Source organism: Nesoenas mayeri (genome assembly GCF_963082525.1).
Source record: "Nesoenas mayeri genome assembly, chromosome: 1".
Classification (NCBI taxonomy): domain Eukaryota; kingdom Metazoa; phylum Chordata; class Aves; order Columbiformes; family Columbidae; genus Nesoenas; species Nesoenas mayeri.
In genome coordinates this window covers 210,415,804-210,432,459 of record NC_137541.1, presented here as the reverse complement: position 1 = coordinate 210,432,459, position 16,656 = coordinate 210,415,804, and the positions used below count along the sequence as shown (strand labels likewise).

Sequence of the window (16,656 nt, the reverse complement as noted above, 5' to 3'; positions counted from 1 at the left end):
GGGTGTTCCTGCTCCATGGGGGGACTGCACTGGATGAGCTTTCCAGGTCCCTTCAACCCCTGACATTCTGTGACTCTGTGACAAGAATACCCATTCTCAGAGAGGCCCAGCTTTACTAAGAAATCCAGTACTATGTAAAAAGCAATTCACATTTTATTTTAAATTGCAATAAACTGTACAAAAAATGTTTTATTCTTGCAAAAAATAACAGCAATATTTTTAATCTGACTTCTAGACAAACAACAAACTCTTAATCTTTCCTGGGCGAGTTTACAAATAAACAGACAATAAGATGCACGGGGTTGTGTCAGAGTCAGGAGAGAACGAACAGATTTAAACGTCTGTGGAATAACTTTTGAGTTTTTAGTGTCTTTTAAGGAATTTCAGTATTCCTGCCATGCCTGTTAAAAGCCTAAAGAAAAGGAAGTTTTGTGTCTCACACAAAGGAATGTAAACAGTCATTGAGAGATTAAAGAGGTTGACTCTTCCAATGAAACCATAAACGTACCTCTATACCACTAACATTCACTTTACACCGACAACAGTCCACAGCACAAGGATTGTGCAACAGCTGAATCCGCTCTCCAAAATCCCAATTAAATATACAAAGACTTTTTAAAAAAGGTTTTCAATAATAATAACCTATTACAGAACTGGATTATATTATTCTTTAACATTCTGAGGGTTTTTTTTCCTTATCCTAATTCATGAGCAAATAAGTAACAGCCCCATTGGATCTACAATCAAAATGTACTTTTTCCAAGATGCAATAAAATAAATGAGCACCTAGTTAAGTCAATTACATGTAGAAATCACCTCTGCCAAGAGCATGGGCTTATTTTCAGGCTTGGTTCTGTTCGCATAACACATTTAATGCAGACTAACAAAACATAATTTGAGTCACTGACCGCAGCTTCTTCAGTCTGAGACCTAAAAGGGAAATACAATTGCAGTGATTTTTGCTTTAGATTTCACATTTTTTTTCCCCTCAGCATTGAAACTCAGCTAAGAAAAAGCTGTTTCAACAGATTGGTTAGAGCTTAAAAAATTAAGCATCTTCTGTCACTTCAGAGTTGTTTGAGGGAATAAAATCTTCCTGAAATTCCACTTTTTCCGGATAAAGTTTAATATAGGTGTCCACCATTAAATCCAAGTCATGTTTTATATCGAAGTTTATGTTTAGCAAAGCCAGGTTGCTCGACCTTTGCTCTGTCAAGGTGTTTTTCAGATACGCCTTTAAGCGCTTTCGTCCCATTTCGTATTTCTCATTCTCCACCTTCATCACTGGAAGTATACACAGGACTTTTAGTAACGCATAAACATTAGGGAAAAACTTAATGTCAGGCAAGTGAAGTGCTTCATAAATAGTGGCTGGAAGTTCAATATCTTTTCCTCTGTGCTTCCACTTGATTCTCCAACAATGAAGCTCAGCAGAAAGTGTGTCTGGATTAGGCAAGTCATTTTTGTACATGTCTGCATGATGCTCCTCAGACGTATTGAATTTGAGCTGTCCCATGACTGAGGGCACCAAGGATAAACACTTAAGAGCTTTTAAATGTTGTTCTGAGAAGATATCTTTTAATTCTTGGATTATATGCTCTATTGTGGGGACGCTAAGGATTTCTTTGTAGTAATTTTCTGACGTTATCTCAGAGTCCAAGCTCCCCTGTTGTGCCCTGCGAAATTTTCCTGGGAGTTTAACTTGTACATCCAGTTTTGTAGCCAGATTTGTTGCTTCCTCAAACCAAAATTCATGGTAAACCTCAATGTTCTCCATCACTTCATTCAGAGAATGCAACACCGCTGTTAAGCTGCCAGCTGCAAAGAACACATCTGAAGTTTGTCCCTGGAGATTTTTTCCGAATGCTCTCGTAAAAGACAGAGCGTTTTTCAGAATCACGACAGTGACAATGAAGTCAAAATCTGTTAACGCACTTGAAAGTACAAACGCTCGACCGGCAATAAAGTTGTTCCACCTGACGGATGAGTCACTGCATACGGCATCCAAGCACAACACCAATGCTTGTATGAGGTCCACTAAAACCTCGAAAGTATCATGCCTGCCCGTCCACTGAGAACGGCAGATTTCCTTCAGCTCGTTACCCTTCACCTCATTGTTTTGAAAAAGAACAGAAATTGTGTTGTCCAGTTCTACCAGTAATTGTGGAAACTGATTAAAGAGACAACAAACTTCTTCGATTGTTCCTAACGCAATGGAAACGCCAACAACAGGAACGGATTTAGCTAGCCAAATATTTAAGGCACAGGAGGAACACAGCGTATACACAGCTTGGGGATACTTTTCTAAGAGTCTTGTAGCCACAACTTTCATTTTAGAAGCAAACCCACTGGAGACGATGTAGGCTTGACCTCGACAGTACTCCATGTTTAGACCCCACTTTTCAGTAATAGTTGTGTGGAACTTGACAGCTAAAATTTCAGGATCAGCCTCGTAAGGCAAAAACCCGATGAATTCTTCTCTTAGATTATGAGAATCATCAACAAATCTCACCAAAACCGGCAAGTGTTCCTCTCCTGCTATGTCTACTACTTCATCAGTGACAATAGAAAAGAAGTGCGAGTCTCTTACTTCCCTCAGTGTCTCTTCTCTAACGCAGCTTTCACAGATCTCCAGCATTTGTTTCTGCTGAGTTTTTGAACAATACTCGAGATTGACCGCAGTCATCTCGAATCGTTTCCTCAGAACTTCATCTCCTGAATTTATTCTATATTCCAGTAGAGCCTGAAAGTTATCTGAAGTAAAAATACCTTCTGGCAGCTCATCGACACCATGGCCATCCAAAGGAATATTCTGTTTACCCATTAGGATCAAAATTTCAAACAAAGATTTAAGGTAATCTTTGTTTTCTCTTTCTTCCAGTGTTAAGGGAACGGCTTCTTCCTCTTGTTCTTCCCCTCCTTCCTCTGAGACAGTATTTTGTTCATTGCTTTCGTTCAGTTCTTGAGTTGCCTGTTGCCGTTCGAAAGCTTCATCAACTACAAAATGTAAAATACTGTAAGTGTCAAGATAACATCAATAAAACATTATATTTGCTTTCCACTGCTGCCCCCATTACCCCTAAGTTACTGAATTCCAGAGAAGAACGTTTCCAGTTAAAAAATGAATATCAAAAAGAGTTTAGACTGGCTGTTTGAATCAAGAGGCAACTCAAATATCCTCCTGATACATATAAAATTACAGTTATTTGTCCTGCATTACCTCGTCAGCCTTACTAAACAAAGATTTAGGGAGGGTATAGAGTGACAGTACAGCAAGTTTACTGATGACACGAAGCTGGGAGGAGTGGCTGATACACCAGAGGCTGTGCTGCCATCAGAGACCTGGACAGGCTGGACAGTTGAGCGGGGAAAAATTTAATGCAATATAACAAGGGCAAGTGTAGAGTCTTGGATCTGGGCAGGAACAACCCCGGGTTCCACTTTAAGTTGGGGAATGACCTATTAGAGAGCAGTGTAGGGGAAATGGACCTGAGGGTCCTGGGGACAGCAGGGTGAGCATGAGCCACCACTGGGCCCTTGTGGCCAGGAAGGCCAATGGTACCTGGGGTGCATTAGAAGGGGGTTGGTCAGTAGGTCAGAGAGGTTCTCCTGCCCCTCTGCTCTGCCCTGGGGAGACCACACCTGGAATATTGTGTCCAGTTGTGGCCCCTCAGTTCCAGCAGGACAGGGAACTGCTGGAGAGAGTCCAGCGCAGGGCAACAAAGATGCTGAAGGGAGTGGAGCATCTCCCGTGTGAGGAAAGGCTGAGGGAGCTGGGGCTCTTGAGCTGGACAAGAGGAGACTGAGGGGTGACCTCATTAATGTTTACAGATATATAAAGGGTGAGTGTCAGGAGGATGGAGCCAGGCTCTTCAGGGTGACAACCAATGGTAGGACAAGGGGTAATGGGTTCTAACTGGAACACAGGAGGTTCCACTTAAATATGAGAAGAAACTTTTCAATGAGGGTGGCAGAGCCTGGCCCAGGCTGCCCAGGGAGGTTGTGGAGTCTCCTTCTGTGCAGACATTCCAACCCGCCTGGACACCTTCCTGTGTAACCTCATCTGGGTGTTCCTGCTCCATGGGGGAATTGCACTGGATGAGCTTTCCAGGTCCCTTCCAATCCCTGACATTCTGGGATTCTGTAAACTCAGTTATTATGCTCACTTACTCTTTTGTTGCTTCAGTGTTCTTATTTCATCTTCACTCTTTAAAAAAAAAAAAAAAAAAAATTTATATTGATGATGTCTAGTGCACAACCTTAAAACATTAAAACACAAATATTGCAGATGAGACCATTTTAAGAGTGTTAATATTAACCAAAAGGTGCTAGAAGGTCCAAGAGAAGGTGGTTTCTTCAGGTAGCTTATTGCTGCCACAACATGTATCTACTAACTTCATGAGAATATTTTGCTACTACTGCTAATATTCTCATAATTTTATAATTATTAGTAAACAGATTCTGTTAAAGAATTCTGTTTCAATATGAACATGCACTGCCAGTAGACAGAACAGTCTTTAACTTTATCTTCAGTCAATAAACAGACGTAAACTCAAGGAGAAATATTTAGAAATTGCCTGTAATCGTCCAACATAAAAGCAGAGTTTAAGAGTTGAATTCCTCTTAATTGTCAGTATAGATATAACCACAGAGACCTAGAGACATTCTTTTCTATAAATGACACAAAGGGGTATCGACGAAACACAATTCCACTAAAAAACTGCTTGATCTTGGTTTTATACATGCATCATCTTTTCAGAACAATAAGCTAAACCAAGCATGTCTGAATCGGTGCAGAGTTCAAGAATTAAACATGTGAACTGATGATCACAGTCAATATGTAGCAAGAATTTCAGGGTACTATGCATCAGTTATATCCATTTAGCGCTGTAGTAACAAGAAAAAGGAAGATATGCACTTATTTTGGAAAACAGAATAATCTCTGGATCAATACATTTCATTTTCCAGATTATTTCATCCAACCTTCCTTAGCAGAAAAAATTTATAACAGGATAATATTTGGGCATTTAAGTTTATAATCAACAAAAAGATACTAGAATAAGCAGTATAGGAAACACAAATACTCAAGTGATAAATATTATTATTTGACACTTGTATACAAAATATTAAAGTACTATATTAAAAGCAGAAAGTCTGACATGAACAAACTTACCAGCTCTTTTATCCTTTTCCTATGTCTGCTGTGGGGATTGTTCAGGTGACTTGTAAGATCAAATATAGTTGGCACAGCATTATCCCGTAACACTGTTCTGTAAGGGCTCTGTAAGAAGAAAGACATCTGGATTAGGGATTTCTTTGGGAAATTCTCACGTGTGTGCACAAAAAGGAAAACCCCAAGCAACAGAGTTTCACATACACACCCTCCTTTTCTTTTTAATTTTTTTTTTTAATTCCTTTTTTTAAAAATTATTTTTACTTTCTGAAGTTTAAAAACAAAGAGAAAGTCACGCTGTGCAATTTATATTTTGGGGCATCAAGAGAACACTGAAAATGAGAAATATTTTTTAAATAAAGCACGACCCCCACCCAAACCACAAACACTTTTTCTTCCCTATTATCTTCACATCAAGGACCCCAAATGCAATGATTAATACTGTAATATTATGACTTTTTTTTTTTCTCAATAAAAAGACATCAGAAAGGAAACCTTTTGTTAGTACAGAGCTCTAGCTTTTATCACTTATTTCCCAGTTCCAGAAACAATCACACAATCATTTTCACAATGCAAATGTCCAACTGCTTCTTTATGTAGACAGAATCATCATTCTTTATGAATAAGACATCAGTCTTTACAAATTCCACAAATCAGTACTGTGAAAGATCATACTGAATGAAAATGCATCTGTCAAATGAGCAGGAGGAATAAAAGACTTCTAGATGGTCATGTAAATGTTTCTAGCAATTAAAGAAAAATATTTTAAGTTTATATTTGGATATATTGCAGACTTATGTGTTCTAAACTGCCTAATTTCCAGTAAGTAGAGAATTTTAACTGATTATTTTTATACCTGTCATTAGATTGAAATACATTTTAAACAAACTGAGTTTCATAAAGCTTCATTTGTAATTCAGAATCACTTCCAACATTCAGTTTTTTTGTTTGTTTCTGCGATGCTGGCTCATCAGAGACCCTGACGCATGGAACACCACCAGGAGCTCAAAGTCTGACCTGCGTATTTTAATTATCCTTCATAATTACAGGACTGATCTTGCCTATGTAGCAACGTAAAATTCAGCCTGGGAATTAAAACTTTATCCAAAGCCTCAAATCCACCATTTCTTACTGTTATGAAAGCTGTTAAAATCAGCATTATCATGCTAGCAAGAAGAATTGAAAGCTATTATTTCATTGCCAGGAAACAGTGCCATGATTTCAGCTGGATAAAACAGAATAGGAACCAAAAGCTTGATAGATGCAAAGAATGTTTAAATCTCTTGGCCGCAAGAGTGTGTAATTTGACTGAATCACACTACATACACACTTCAGTAACAGCACATTAACGATTTTAAATAATTAGAGGTATGCAAACTTACATACTTACACCCCATAAATTAATATAATGTTGTAACACCTAGTGACAATAAACAAAATGAGCATTGCTTTGCATGAGGAAAGAACTGCAGTGAAGACCAGGGCTCCATGGAACACATTAAACCAGCAGGAACAGCTCCGCTTTTCTCTTCCCCAACTGCTCATTTCCACCTCATCCTTTGTGCCAACATCTGCGAGTCCATGCGGTGCCCTGAACCACAACAACAATCTCAATTAAGACTAAAAGATTAATTCTGGAATACCCAGAGGATCAAAGATTAAAACGCGGCACTCTGAGGAAAAACATCAGTCACATTTGGCAAGAGACAATAAACAAATGCTTGGTTTTACTTACACTTCTACATATCATAGAAGTCTCAAAATGTTTGGCGCACAATCTGTAATGCTTGTTCAGTTGATCTGGAGTTTTATCTTCTAAATCTGCCCTTCGGCAGTTCTCTACCCATCTTTGACACCTGCATGTAAGCAAAAGATTTAGGTAGTTTCAAGGTAAAATAAAATCCCCCACAATTTCAAACCGTACTCAAAATTGGGAGTGCAGTGAGCCCTGCTCTTTATGTGAGACTAAAGAAAGTTCCGTACACCTTCTGTTGTAACTTACCATCAAAGATTTTAAAGATCTGTTTTTCTCACCACTTAACGCTCCCCCAGCAAATTCATTAATCTTTTCCCTTATTTCATATATTTTTGCCTTTGTCTCACACACACAACAGATGTTAATGCAGTTGCTCATGAAACCTGACCATTTAATTCTTAAGAATTTAATCTGAGAAGGTTAAAAAAAAGAAAGAGATGAGCTTGTAGACTAAGGTCATAAAGTTTTGAAGGCAGCTATTACAACAGTTGTCTTCGCCACCTCCTTCCAAAATACAGCATTTTTCTTATTTATTGTGGTCATTGAGGAGTTTAGAGTAGATTTCTGAAAAGTGAAATAATAAACATCAAAAAGCAAGCGTTTTACAGACAGCGCTCACTCCCCTGAAGTTTTTGTTACAGGCATATTTTTACATTTCATTCTGCTTTAGATTAGTTCTCTGAGCTATAACACAACGCTAAAGAAACATTTCACCTGCTAATAGAGCTCCTTGCAGATACGCAAGATACTGTTTCTTCTGATGAGTAAACCACTTGCAATAACTGATGCAAATGCATTAGTCAGCTCGTACTTCCCCCAGCGAGGTCCATGCAATCACTTTCTTGCTATGGATTTTTGAGCAACAGCACACTTCGACTGATTCTGCACAGCTACTCCAGTAAAACTCATCTGCTATTTTATTTATGCGGTAAAAATATATCTATAAATTAACAAGACTCCAGCAGCTATTGAGATCTCTGTATTTAAAAGTTTGTTTTTTAAAAAAGTCGTTTCCTTCCTGCAAAAATAATCCTCTGAAGCAGCATTATTTTAATGTCTTTGCTTACACCCAGAGCCACAAGTTTACAACAGCACATAAGTAAACAGTTGAAAACATACGATACAGATGACTATAAACCTTCACATGAATGCAACTGATGATTTGTTCATCATTTTAACCATACAGAGTGGTGACACAAGCTCCCATTCCTCCTTCCCTAGACAAACCCAAGAACACCAGAGACAACTACACTATAAAGAATCACGGTAATATCACAACAATTCTACAGCAAAAGGAGAAGGAACTTTTGCTACAGTCTCAGTGACTTATTTTACTTCACAATCCACCGCTTCGCTACATACTTTTCAACGTGGACTCATATTTTAAAGTGTTGTGTAGTTTTTTGGTTTTAATTGGTAATGTTGGCAATGTCCACAAAGTTCGAGGAACCTACACAGAGAAGTTACATGAAGAATCTAGCATATCAGCAAGGCACAGTAGGGGAGATGTCTTCACAACCCAAGCATTGCTGAAACTCATGAAAGTGAAAGAATTACTCAGCCCACTGAAAAACAAAAGGCTTTAAATCTTCTTTTTTATTCCTAAATTAAAAAGACAGGTCCCGAGCCAAGAAACAGCTAGAAGTTAAAATAAAGCATTTTTATTATAATATTATTTTTGTCTGCAAACATGGCACTATTGCTCGCAGGAGGGAGGAGGGAGGAAAATAATTACGGATTATTCAACAATTTAGGAATGAAGGCTGTCTCGCCAGATGTTTTGATGGGCAGCGCAAATGAGGAAATCCACAGCTCTGAGTGGATTCAGCATCACCTCTAACTTAATGAAGTGCAATAAAGGGCAACTGTGAAGATGAAAAGGGAGGAATCTTGGATTCTGATCTCTGCTGGCTGAGCGGTTTGTTCATCTGAATTTTTTGTTCATGCAAAATATCAAAATAACAGTGGCAGCAAGCACCATAAACCAGGAATAATTTATAATATTGCCCTTGGAGCTCCACACATAATATCCTTAATAATGATGTAAGATGTAAAATGTTTTTAAAAAACAAATAAATAAATCAGTTTTTTGGCAGCACAGGCCTTGCACTCCTGCCTGGACAGTGCTATCACTCCAACAAGAGAACAGGAAAGCCTTCTTCATGTAACCAAACAGTATAAACATGGTATTTTTACATGGGAGACCTTTAGCATGCAGATTACATTGAATAAGGCTCTCATACTTTCTGAGTAGGCGCTGATTACTAGATAACTCATTAAATGTGATCACATCGGGCTGTCACAAAGGCTGATGAGCCTCCCTGCAGTCAGTGGGGAAGGTTTCAGTCCAGAGGGGTATCCAGAGGAAGAGCCTGATCACAGGGGTGTTTTCTGCCTCTCTGTGACCCAGGGAAGCTGTCGGGGAGCAAAGCCAGAGAACTGGCACATAATTGTCAAGGACAGACAAAAATCAGCCTGAATCCCGCACCTTCAATGCTGCTGCCAACCAGAGAACAAGTTAAGCAGATACTAGTAACAGCAGGTAAGAATCATGAATGATGGCAAAAGGCACCGTGAGCTCTTCAGAGACGGGAAATGAGGCTCACAAAGATTAAGTTAACCACCCAATAATCCTCTCTCTTCCCAACATCTTGTACAGTTACACAGAAGCAGCTGAGGCCACTGCCTTCTGTGCTGAAGTCAATATAGAACCATAGAATCGTTTCAGTTGGAAGACACTCTCAGGATGATTGAGTCCAACCATAACTTAACTCTAGCACTAAACCATGTCCTGAAGAACCTCGTCTAAACACCTTTTAAACACCTCCAGAGATGGTGACTCCACCACTGCCCTGGGCAGCCTGTTCCAATGCCCAACAGCTCTTTCCAGGAAGAATTTTCTCCTAATATCAAATCTAAACCTCCACTGGTACAACTTGAGGACATTTCCTCTTGTCCTATCACTTTCTACTTGAGGGAAGTGACCAACCCCCTGCATGCTACAACCTCTTTTCAGGCAGTTGCAGAGAACGAGAAGGTCTCCCATCAGCTCCTGTTCTCCAGGCTGAACCCTCCAGGTCCCTCAACTGTTCCTCATCAGACTTGTGCTCCAGTCCCTCACCAGCTTTGTCACCCTCCTCTGCGCTCTCTCTAGTGCCTCAATTTCCTTCTTATGATGAGGGGCCCAAAACTGCCCCCAAGATTCAAGGTAGGGCCTCACCAGTGTCGAGTACAGTGGCACAATCACTTCTCTAGTCCTGCTGGCCACACCAATGCTGGTACCAGCCAGGATGCTGGTGGCCTCTTGGCCACCTGGGCACACGCTGGCTCATGTTCAGCCACTGTTACCAACACCCCCAGCTCCTTTTCCACTGGACACTTTCCAGCCACTCTTCCCCGAGCCTGTAGCGCTGCCTGGGGCTGGTGTGACCCAAGTGCAGGACCTGATACTTGGCCTTGTTGACCCTCAGACAATTGGCCTCAGGACAATGATCCAGCCGGCCCAGATCCCTCTGTCTGGCCTTCCCACCCTCCAGCATATCAACACTCCCACCCAATTTGGCATCATCTGCAAACTTACTAAGGGTCCACTCAATCCCCTCATCCAGATCATTCATAAAGAGATTGAACAGAACTGGCCCCAACACTGAGCCCTGGGGACACCACTTGTGACTGGCCAACAATTGCATTTGGCTCCGTTCACCACAACTCTTTGGCCCGGCTCTCCAGCCAGTTCTTTATCTGTCGCAGATACACCATCCAGACCATCAGCTGCAGCTTCTCCAGGAGATGCTGTGGGATATGGTGTCAAAGGCCTTACTGAAGTCTAAGCACACAACACCCACAGCCTTTCCCCCATCTACTAGGTGGGTCACCTTGTTGTACAAGGCGCACACTGAGCAGATGATTCAAAAGAAGCCCTTGGCATGTGGAGCCCCAGTTTGTGGATCCTGATCAGACATGAGCGCCCATCAGAACAGCAGATGGGAAACCGGAGCTCCAGACATCTAGAAAGCTCCGCTGGCAAAGGCTGGAGCGTTGATGTTTTCTCAGGTAGCTGCAGGACTAGAGGGAGATGGTGGAGGTTGTGTGACTGGACACAAACTCCATCGGAGTCCGAATTCGGCCCTTTGGTCTCACTACAAATTTGGCTCCAAATCAAATGCTCCCCGAGAAACAAGGAATGGAAGAACAAAGAAAAAGGAGGTCAGATCCCTGAAGTCACCCAACATAGCTCTTCACTGTATTATCTAAGCAGCAATTAGAAGATTTTAAAATGAAATTATGTATAAAGCTTTCTCCAGTTTTTTAGTATTCAACTTACACAGTATACAGTTGCACACATGCTTTAGTTGCAAAATATTTGGAACAAATTAAAAGCCATTTCGTTGCAATACATTACAGCACTGCTCAGATATCGCTCATTAGCTTTTACAAAGGTTTTCTTCAGTCACAAACTCCACATTTTCAGAGATCTGCTGACATCTCATGGAAGCTTAAGTGGCATTTTATTTAAGTGTGGACAGTGTTTTATGTTACCCCAATATCGGTCAACTGCAGGAGAACACCATCTCTTTGCTTAAAAAGTATTCTGTTCTAAAAACTCACACCTGGCCATGACAAACAGAGTCAGAAACATGGATGGGGGCTAAATAAACAGATGTTACTGTCCAGACTGCACAAAGCTATAAAAATATGCATCCTTACTGGGGTAGCAGAGGCTATTTACATTAATGTTTGATATGGAAAGACCACGTACCATCCAGTAAATGCAGCTGGTTCTTTTGCAAAGCCTCATCTGTGCAGCCCTTCTTGTTTTCTCAGGTAGCAACAATAAATGAAACTGGTCTTAAATAACTGGTTAGTTCTCACAGACTTGGAACATCTAACTGGAACTGCTTAGCACTGAACTGGGAAAATGTAAAGGGAATTATTTGGTTATTGCAGAAAAACTGAAAGCAGTAAAGTAGTAGAGACAATTTACCTGGGACTATGTATTTCTCTGCAATGATTTTCTTTAAATTAAAATTTATTTTTAAAGATGTACTCTAATGCCATTATACTCAGCTTTCTCACCGTAAGCTGCCAAGTGCAAATAACACATTTTTGGCATAAAGTACTTTGCTCGCTGGACCAGTTTGACCTATAACAGTAAGAAGTTTCTATGACAGCAAGCAGTATGACCAACACATTGTCATTAACAGTGCCCAGCCTTGCAGTGTTTGGGCATCAGGAAGAGGTCTGGTTGTTCTGGCTTTAACACAAGGCATTCACCCAGGAGAACTCGACAACATAGTGGAAAACACGGCTTTAAGCAGCAGCTACTACCTATCTGAGCTTTTTGTATCTTCATTTGAAATCACTTACTGGAGATTGTTTTCTTAGGGAAAAAAACCCCTGTGTACCCATAATTCCCATGGGTTTTGAAATCTCCCATAAATCAGGTCAAGCAGCTTCAAGGAAGGAAGCAAGAGAATATAATGTATAAATCATCAAAAATTTCAGCCTTAATTACCTACTGTTAGGAGAGAGATAACCGGTATTGCTCTAGCACCTAAATATCTTCCAAAATTGTGAGGAACAAGTTAAGTAAATGATTTTAAGAACGTTATCTAGATTTAAATGTGAGCTCCCATACAGGGGTTTCTATGTCTAAGCGCATGATTTATTTTCAGGACATTTTCCATGTCCTTTCACTCACACACTTCTTGCTCTACCAGTGCACCACCTCTGCTTTTTACCCATTGGGAACCTGAACATCCCATCACTCTGCTGTTTCTCATGCTGCTTCACCACCAAGCATCACCCTTGCAAGCCTGCGGCAGTTGCCTGTCACACCAATGTCCTATTTGTAATGCAGACACATTGTTGTCCAGAGCCACGTCACCTCAGCATACACAGTAGGACTGACAGACTTCCACCACCATGCTGGCCCTGAATAGGGTCCCCATGATGCATGGGCTCCCCTGCCTCATCCCACTGTTCCTGTCCCATACCCCTAACAGATGTGCACCCCCTCACACCCAGGTACCTTCTCATATCCTCCTATATCCATTATAGCCAGGCACACTCTCCTTCCCTCCTACACTCCTCAAAGCCAGGCAGACCCTCACAGTCCCCCACACCCTCATTCCCCCACTCCTCTCAGGGCCAGGCAGCCCCTCACACACCCCCCACTCTTCTCATAATCAGGCACCCCTCATATCCAGGCACCCACTCACCTGCCACCCCCTGGAGTGGCCCCTCACGGCCAGGCAGCCTCTCATAGAATTGTAGAATGTCCTGAGCTGGAAGGGACTCACAAGGATCATCAAGTCTAACTCCTGTCCCTGCACAGGACAACCCCACAGTTCACACCGTGTGTCTGAGGATGTTGCCCAGTCTCTTCTTGAACACTGTCAGGCTTGGGGCTGTGACACCTCCCTGGGAAGCCTGTTCAGTGTCCAGCACCCTCTGGGTGAAGAAACTTTTCCTAATGTCCAACCTAAACCTCCCCTGGCACATCTTCCTGCCATTCCCTCGGGTTCTGTCACTGGTCACTAAAGAGAAGAGCTCGGTGCCTGTCCCTCCTCCTCCCCATGTGAGGAAGCTGTAGCCACCATGAGCTCTCACCTCAGTCTCCTCTTCTCCAGGCTGAATAAACCCAGTGACTTCAGCTGCTCCTCATACAGTTTCCCCTCCAAATCCTTCACCAACTTTGTAGCCCCTTCTGGACATTCTCTAGTAGCTTTATATCTTTTTATCCTGTGGCACCCAGACCTGTACACAGTGCTCCAGGTGAGACCAGAGCAAAGCAGGATGATCCCCACCCTGCCCTGCTGGCCATGCTGTGCTGGATACACCCAGGACACTGGTTCCTCTTTGCTGCCAGGGACACTATTGGCTCATGTTCAACTTGCCATCAACCAGAACCCCAGATCCTTCTCTGCGGAACTGCTTTCCAGCATCTCTATAACACATACCTCTCTCATTTTCTCCCAACACTCCTCAAAGCTGCACCACTAAGTGCCAAGGGAACAGGGTTCTGTGACTCTTCCTAAGTAACAAGTGACAGCATGAGAGGAAATGGCCTCCAATTGTACCAGGTGAGGTTCTGACTGGATATTGGAAACTTTTCCTCACAGAAAGGGCTGTCAGGCACTGGAACAGGCTGCCCAGGGCAATGGTGGAGTCACCATCCCTGGAGGGGTTTCCACATAAGGTCCTGAGGGACATGGGGCAGTGCTTGGAGTGGGTTATAGTTGGACTCGATGATCTTCAAGGTGTTTTCCAACCAAAATGATTCTCTGATTCGGTTGCACACTCAATTTTCACACTGTAATAGAGCCTAAAGGTCACAACGGGGTTTGTATCACTGTGTGCTGGAATATTCTCAGTGGGTCAGGTCTGTGTCAAGAGTGTGATGGAAATGAAAAGAGAGAATACGGGAGAGAACAGTGGGAAGGGTGGAGGGACAAGAGTGAAGGTAAATACCAGGCAGAGCAAGTGATCACTAGCGATCACCCCCAAACTCTGCACCCTTAAATCCTGATTCCCCAAATCCTGCCCCCTTAAGCCCTGCACCCCCAGTTGCTGAACACATGAACCCCCAAACCCTCACCAACCCTGTACCCCAAGATCCTTCTACCCTAAACCTTGCATCTCCAAATCCTCCACCCCATATCCTGCTGACACGCCAGAGGCTGTGCTGCCATCCAGCGAGACCTGGACAGACTGGAGAGTAGGGCAGGGAAAAATTTAATGAGATATAACAAGGACAAGCGTAGAGTCTTGCATCTGGGTAGGAACAACCCCAGGTTCCAGTATAAGTTGGGGAACGACCTGTTGGAGAGCAGTGTAGGGCAAAGGGACTTGGGGGTCCTGGGGACAGCAGGGTGACCATGAGCCAGCACTGGGCCCTTGTGGCCAGGAAGGCCAATGGTACCTGGGGTGGATGAGAAGGGAGTGGTCAGTAGGTCAGAGAGGTTCTCCTGCCCCTCTACTCTGCCCTGGGGAGACTACACCTGGAATATTGTGTCCAGTTGTGGCCCCTCAGTTCCAGTAGGACAGGGAACTGCTGGAGAGTCCAGCGCAGCCACCAAGATGCTGAAGGGAGTGGAGCATCTCCCGTGTGAGGAAAGGCTGAGGGAGCTGGGGCTCTTGACCCTGGAGAAGACTGAGAGGTGACCTTATTAATGTTTATTCTCAGTGAGGGTGAGAGAACACTGGACCAGGCTGCCCAGGGAGGTCGTGGAGTCTCCTACTCTGGAGGCATTCAAGACCTGCCTGGACGCCTTCCTGTGTAACCTCATCTGGGTGTTCCTGCTCCAGCAGGGGGACTAAACTGGATGATCTTTCGAGGTCCCTTCCAACACCTGACATTCTGTGATTCTGTGATCAATATATATATAAAGGGTGAGTGTCAGGAGGATGGAGCCAGGCTCTTCTCAGTGACAACCAATGATAGGACAAGGGATGATGGGTACAAACTGGAACACAAAACGTTCCACTTAAAGATGAGAAGAAACTTGTTCGTGGTGAGGGTGGCAGAGCCTGGCCCAGGCTGCCCAGGGGGGTTGTGGAGTCTCCTTCTGTGCAGACATTCCAACCCGCCTGGACACCTTCCTATGTAACCTCATCTGGGTGTTCCTGCTCCGTGGGGGGATTGCACTGGATGAGCTTTCGAGGTTCCTTCCCACCCCCGACATTCTGTTAATCCTGAACTCCCAAACCCTGAACCCGTCACTTTCCCCTCCCACGAGTCCCCCCTTCCCGCCCCGAGAGGCCCCGACCGGCGGCCGCTCCCGCGCATGCGCGGCCGCCCCCCTCCCCGCGGCGGCTCTGAGCGCGGCGGGAGAACCGGCAGCTCCGGGCAGCGGCCGCCGGCCCCTCACACCCCGCTGTACCCCCCCCGCCGAGGTGAGGAGGCGCGGAGAGGGGTTGCAGGGGGAGGGAAGGAGACGCCTCCCCGCCGCGGTGTCTCCTCAGGCTGCGGGTAACACTTCCCGCCCCCCCACCCGCCCCTCGGCACCGCGGGGCTGCCTTCCCGAGGCGGCGCCGGTAGTTCCCGGCTGTTCTCTCACCTGACCGGGTCCCGGGGGAAGCGGAAGAAGGCCAGGTCGGACTGAGTGCTCTTGCGGGTGCAGTTGGGGGCCGCACAGAAGTTCGGCATGATCCCCCCCCGCCCTGGGTTGGCGCCGCTGCCCCTTTAAATCGGCGGGCCGGAGGGAGGAGGGGGGAAGGGTGTGTATGTGGGGTGGAGGAGGAGGCCGGGGGGGAGGGAGGGAGGAGGGGGGTAGGGGGGGAAGCGGCTCCACACTGCTGTGAGCGGCCGGGAGGATTCACCGCCACCCTCCGCCGGGACAAGAGCCGCCTCCTTCCCACAGTGCACCGCGCCGGGGTGCCCATGCGCGGCGCCGGCGTGAGCGGTGCGCATGCGTGTGCCGAGGGGCGGGGCTGAGCGCCTGCGCAGGGGGAGCGGCGGCCGGCGGTGCCGCGCATGCGCCGTGAGGCGGAAGCCGGCCTGTAGCGCTGGGCCGCACCGCGGTGTGGAACAATATATATACGTGTGTAATATAATGAGTATGTTTACCTTAAAAATGAACTGAGGGTGTGGAATGATGTCATAGCTTTTTCCCCTTGTGTGTTAGGAGGGTGTTGGTCTCGTTTCTCAAGTAACATGCGATAGGACGAGAGGAAACGGCCTCAAGATGCATGAGGGGAGGTTTAGATTGGATCTTGGTAACAA

The 16,656-nt window shown here is 44.3% G+C and overlaps 1 protein-coding gene across 4 annotated transcripts in view; it reads right to left on the bottom strand.

Moving 5' to 3' along the window:
• THAP12 (THAP domain containing 12) overlaps window positions 1-16,179 on the bottom strand; it is a 30,927-nt gene extending 14,748 nt beyond the window's left edge. For 3 of the 4 annotated variants that reach the window (XM_080341132.1, XM_080341131.1, XM_080341133.1), the window contains exons 1-5: window positions 15,992-16,179; window positions 6,909-7,029; window positions 5,174-5,281; window positions 4,171-4,207; window positions 2,770-2,997 (exon numbers count right to left, since the gene is read on the bottom strand). In XM_080341132.1, coding sequence (XP_080197258.1) covers window positions 2,770-2,997; window positions 4,171-4,207; window positions 5,174-5,281; window positions 6,909-7,029; window positions 15,992-16,080 — 583 coding nt within the window. In that variant the 5' untranslated portion in view covers window positions 16,081-16,179. Of the gene's footprint in view, window positions 1-342; window positions 2,998-4,170; window positions 4,208-5,173; window positions 5,282-6,908; window positions 7,030-15,991 lie in introns of those variants that run through there. The other variant, XM_080341130.1, reaches the window with a different exon arrangement.
• Between the last annotated feature and the right edge of the window lie 477 nt (window positions 16,180-16,656).